Consider the following 4,945-nt stretch of genomic DNA (forward strand, 5'->3'; position numbering starts at 1 on the left):
AACAAACACGCTACGAGGGTTTGTTTAAATTAGATCATATGCTCCCCTGACATAAACCCAATTACGCCAGTTGCTACTGAGGTAGAGATAACGAACAATTACGGATTCAATTACCCCTATTTAGCAAAAATAGCCTATATGAATAATTAATTATTGCGCACTAATCAATCATACACAAGGCCATAGCAATTAAAATCAAGGAACATATAAATACCAATAAATGAATAAAATAATTAAAACAGATTCGATCTCACAGTAATTGTCGAACCAAATCGTCAGTTGTCCCCTTGACTAGAAGAGCTTAACCACGCCTCATGAGAAAATCTCCCCGTTGGGGAATATTGTCGAATACCTGGCGTGTGTCAGAGGCCAGTCCAAAGAAAGAAAACTAGAACTAAACTAAAAAACTAAAACTAAAGCCCTAGATATCTTTTTCTTCTGTACGTTGTCCCCTTTTAAAGCAACAAAAGAAAGATGACTAAAAGCTATCTAGGTGGTCCCCACACATGTGGACAAAGCTTCCCAAGTACTTCTTGTTCCAAGTCTCTCTACGTTGCTTTCTTTGAAGCCCAAATGACCAAATGCCTTTCACTGGCTTGTGGTCCCCCACCAATTCAAGGGTCCAAGGATTGAAGCCCTTAGAAGTCTCCATATTTTTCACAAAGTCCCTCCTTTTTGGTAGTTTTCTGCTTCATTCCTGCAAAGTTTGAGCTTTATTCGGCCCTTTTACAGAGACTTTCTTTCTCAAGCTAATAAGCTGAAATGCACTTCAAACTCTGAACCAACTTTGGATCATCAAAATCAGCATTTTTCCGATATGGATTTTCTCTTCTATCTCCTATTCTTTCAGGGATTCTGTTAAAGTCTTCATCTTTCAGCACAATCAGTGCTAGATCTGCCACAGAGAACAGCATTAATGATATCACAGTGACGGTAAAGTGTGAATTCCTTGTTAGCGCAAATTCTGCTTTCTTTTCGTGGATTTTGTACTAAAATTTGTGTGTTATTTGCAGTAGTGTAATGTTAATAAAGGACTTTGGATTATATTTCTAATCATGATTTAACTGAAAGAGAGAGCCGTTCTTGATTGGAATGTGCTTAATTTGGGGGTTCTAGTGAGAACGGAGTATGTAAGTTTTATTTATTTATTTTTTAAATCCAGAAACAAACATTAGACTTGAGCTTTTTAAACTATGGTGCAAAGGTGAAATGGCCGAAAATTGTGATCATTTGTGTCAAATCAAGACGAGTCTCTCTTCCACCTTGGTTGGTTGCATTCCATTTCTGATAAATTGATTTATATGGATATAGATAAACAACTCAAATCTATAAATATAATTTATTTAAATGGTCATCCATATCTATTTAAACTTGTTTATTAGGATGGATAAGTGGATATGGATTCAAATTGCCATTTCTAATTGTTGATGACTAAATTCCATAAAAAAAAATTGGAAAAAAATCCTTCAATTATCCTAAATTGTTTCAAATTGGATATTTGGGGATTAGAATTGCGTTTGTTGATATTTTAAGGACTAAAACTCCACACGGATAAAAATGCTATTTTCTTGCCTAAATTTCCAAAAACTCGAGCTAATTTCGAGCTCGAGTTCGAACTAGAAATCGAGCTAAATTCGAGCGAAATGCGAGCCAGAAAATCGAGCTGCTCGCGAGCCATAATTCGAGCTAAGCTCGCGAGTCATAAGCGAGTCGATCTCGAACTTGCCTTTTCTTAAATCGAGCCGAGCTCGAGCTTCATTTTACGAGCTCGACGAGCTCGAGCTCGAACTCGAGCTTGCATATAAATTAGTCTAACTCGACTCGATAATTTTAAAACTCGACTCGGCTCGACTCGTTTGCACCCCTAGTTACAACACAAGATTTGTTGAAGAAATCAATTACTATGTAATATCCCAAGTCCCTTGAATTGAGGCTTTTGAGGAAGATATAGGAACTTTGGGGTTGATAGTTGAAATTAAGCTAGATAAATTTTGGAGGTTTAGGGTGCAAATGGGAATGATGTTGATTTGAATTGGGCAGCAAAGGGAGTCAAATAATATAGCTCATGTTTTGCACATTATACTAGAACTGGTACTTGTCTTGATTCTCCTTGGAATGCACCACGTAATTTTGTCAAACAAATCGTACTGGATGATTTCTAATAATTATGTAACAAAATTGCCTTTTTTCTATCAAAACAAGGAATGGTAAGATTGAAACCCATTCCTAGGTCTCATACCTCTTTGCAAAACAGTTCCTCAGCGTATCATCTGACAGTGCTCTCATGCAATAATGCCTCTGGAGATCCATCTCTTTTTTCTTCTTTTTTTTTGGGTTCTAATGAGATCCATCTTACTTGTAAATCCTCTTAGTTGTTAATTTCTCAGCTATGTAGCAATTCAGGGATCCCAGTGTTAAACTTATTTTCTTATATGAGTGACCATGATTAATTAAATCTTTGTCAGTTAAATAAAAACTTGTAAAACCCACCATGTGATTTATTCAGCTAGGGCTTAGGTCTCTCTCTCCTTTCTAATTTTCTCTCCTTTCTCTAACTGGCTCCAATTTCTTTTTACTATTCAAATTTACAGTCTCCATGGCTTCTCCATAGGACTATAACTTTTACCTCTTTTCTCCGGTTTGCAATCTCCATGGCTCCATAGAAACCAAAGGCGATTCTCAATCTCCTTTTTCTTTCTTGCGGTTGTTAATTTTATATTTCTTGTGTGCTAATTAATTTTCTGGGATTATTCTTTTTCTTGTTTTTCACGGCTGAGGTTAACGTTTTTCTATCAACTCTGCGATATTGCTCTTTTTTTTTCTATTTCATTTTTTATTTGTTGATTTTCATTTTTGTTTTCCTGATGTATGTTGGACAGGCAAATAGATTTGATATGAGGTTGAAACCACTTTCTCACTTATTTTGCTGAAACTATCTTTCTTTTTTTTTTTGCTGAAACTTTCTTTCTGATTTTTCATTTTTGGCTGAAAGTATCTTTGTGAAAACAATGAAACAATTATGGTATTGAGCCCTTCCTTGCGCAATTAACTCATCTGACATTTTTTGTGGAAGTGTTAAAACTTCCAAAGCAAAATAATGTGCTTTTGTTGTTTGAAGCCAAAGTGAACGGGCGGACAAATCTCATTCTTGTTTTTTGTCTTGATCCTAATGCTTGGCTCCATCGGCTCATAGACAGTAAATGTCTCGACCCTTTTATTTTATGATTCTTATATCTTTTTTTTTTATCAAAACGGCAACATTTCATTTATAGACTAACTCAGATTACATTTTTTGGAGCAACTGCCCCTACAATCTGCTTGTACCAACTCAAGCAACCAAACTGGGAAGTCTGACTTCCATTCAGCAGTTTCCTTCAAATTTGTAGCAAATTTAGCTACCTGATGACTAACAGAGTTGCTTCTCCTTCTAGTGAAGGAAAAGCAACATTCATAAAAACTGGACTTCAGCTTTTCTATATCTGATAGCACAGTTGCAATATCTACATCATTTTCTCCACTATTTATCCTATCAATAACTTGCTTACAATCTGTCTCAAACTCTACCCTTCTCCACCCTTGACGTTTGGCCACAAGCATGGCTGCTCTTAGAGCCAACGCCTCCTCCATTTTTGGATTTGAACAGCTTATGCCTGGCACTGCCCAAGCTCCCACCAACTCCTTCTGCCAAGACCTCGCAACCAGTCCCCATCCAGCTCTATCCTTGTTCTGATGAACAGCTGCATCAGAGTTAATCTTGACCCATGCCTCCCTTGGTTCTTTCCATTCACTCTGCTCCTCCTTCCCCACCCTACTACCTCTAATTGGTTCCCCCTCTTTCAGCTGAGCATCCTGATACTCCCTCCATTCCCCAACAGCTTTCTGGACAACTGTCATAGGGTCCCTAGCCTTAGCTTCAAACTGCCTCGCATTCCTAGACTTCCATATCTGCCATAACAGATTTATTGTCAAGGCAATCCTCTCCTGTCCCTTCTCCTTATGCACTGCATCTTTCAACTCCTCCCACCAGTGCCAGAACTTATCTCTATGATTCACCAGACCCTCCCAGCTTACTGGTGCCACATCCCAAATAGCCTTCGCATGGTCACAAAAAAACAGCAGATGTTCAACAGTCTCTGGATGCTCCCCACAACACCTGCACATATGATCCCCCTTAGCACACCTTGCCTTTATGCTTGCATTCACTGGCAGGATATTTTGTAAGCATTTTCAAATGAAATGCTTCAACTTTTGCTTCAAATTCAACCCCCACAGAAAGCTCCAGCTCTGAGCTGAACACTTCCTGTTGCTGCTTGACTCAGCATTACTCCTGTCATAAGCCACTTCCTTCCTAATGCTTTTTGCCAGCTTATAACCTGACTTAACTGTATATTCACCCGTACAAGATTTACTCCAATATATCCTATCTTTCATATTACATACACTCAGAGGTATCCTCACTATGTCCTTCCCTTCAGTTTCCATTCTTGTTTATTATCTAGATTAGGATGAAGATGGAGGATGAAGAAGGCAAGGAAGAAAGCTCATGTGACAAGGGTTGTATTCCTTCCAAACTCTTTATCTTTTGTATTTGATTCCAAGTTTAGTTAATATACAAGTTCTGGATTTTGTGTTCATTATGTGTTTCTAAAGTTTATGCCTTGGGTTTGGTTGAACTTTCTATAATTGTTAGTGTTTATTATTTGGTTATTTGATTGCTATGATTTGAGCAAGTTATTTAGCACTTTGGCTTCTTAAATCATGATTAATCTGGTACCATTGATTGTGATTATCTAAGGTGTTGTTTCTGCAATGGAAATTGAGATTTAACACTAGTTCAAGAAGTGCTAAACATAGGGAGTACACTCACGAAAGTAGAGGTGCACTTATGTGGTTTTTAGTGATTCATTTCATGTAATTTCATTGAAGAAATGAACTTGTAGCTAAT

At 37.5% G+C, this 4,945-nt stretch overlaps 1 protein-coding gene across 1 annotated transcript; it reads right to left on the reverse strand.

Moving 5' to 3' along the window:
• Positions 1-749: 749 nt before the first annotated feature.
• LOC113776926 lies at positions 750-4,482 on the reverse strand. Its single transcript, XM_027321979.1, has 3 exons — positions 4,271-4,482; positions 3,312-4,153; positions 750-895 (listed from the first exon to the last, which is right to left on the reverse strand). The coding sequence occupies exons 1-3, from the start codon at positions 4,480-4,482 to the stop codon at positions 750-752; spliced, it is 1,200 nt and encodes a 399-aa protein (XP_027177780.1).
• Positions 4,483-4,945: the final 463 nt, after the last annotated feature.

This window comes from Coffea eugenioides, chromosome 7 (genome assembly GCF_003713205.1).
Source record: "Coffea eugenioides isolate CCC68of chromosome 7, Ceug_1.0, whole genome shotgun sequence".
In the NCBI taxonomy this organism is placed as follows: domain Eukaryota; kingdom Viridiplantae; phylum Streptophyta; class Magnoliopsida; order Gentianales; family Rubiaceae; genus Coffea; species Coffea eugenioides.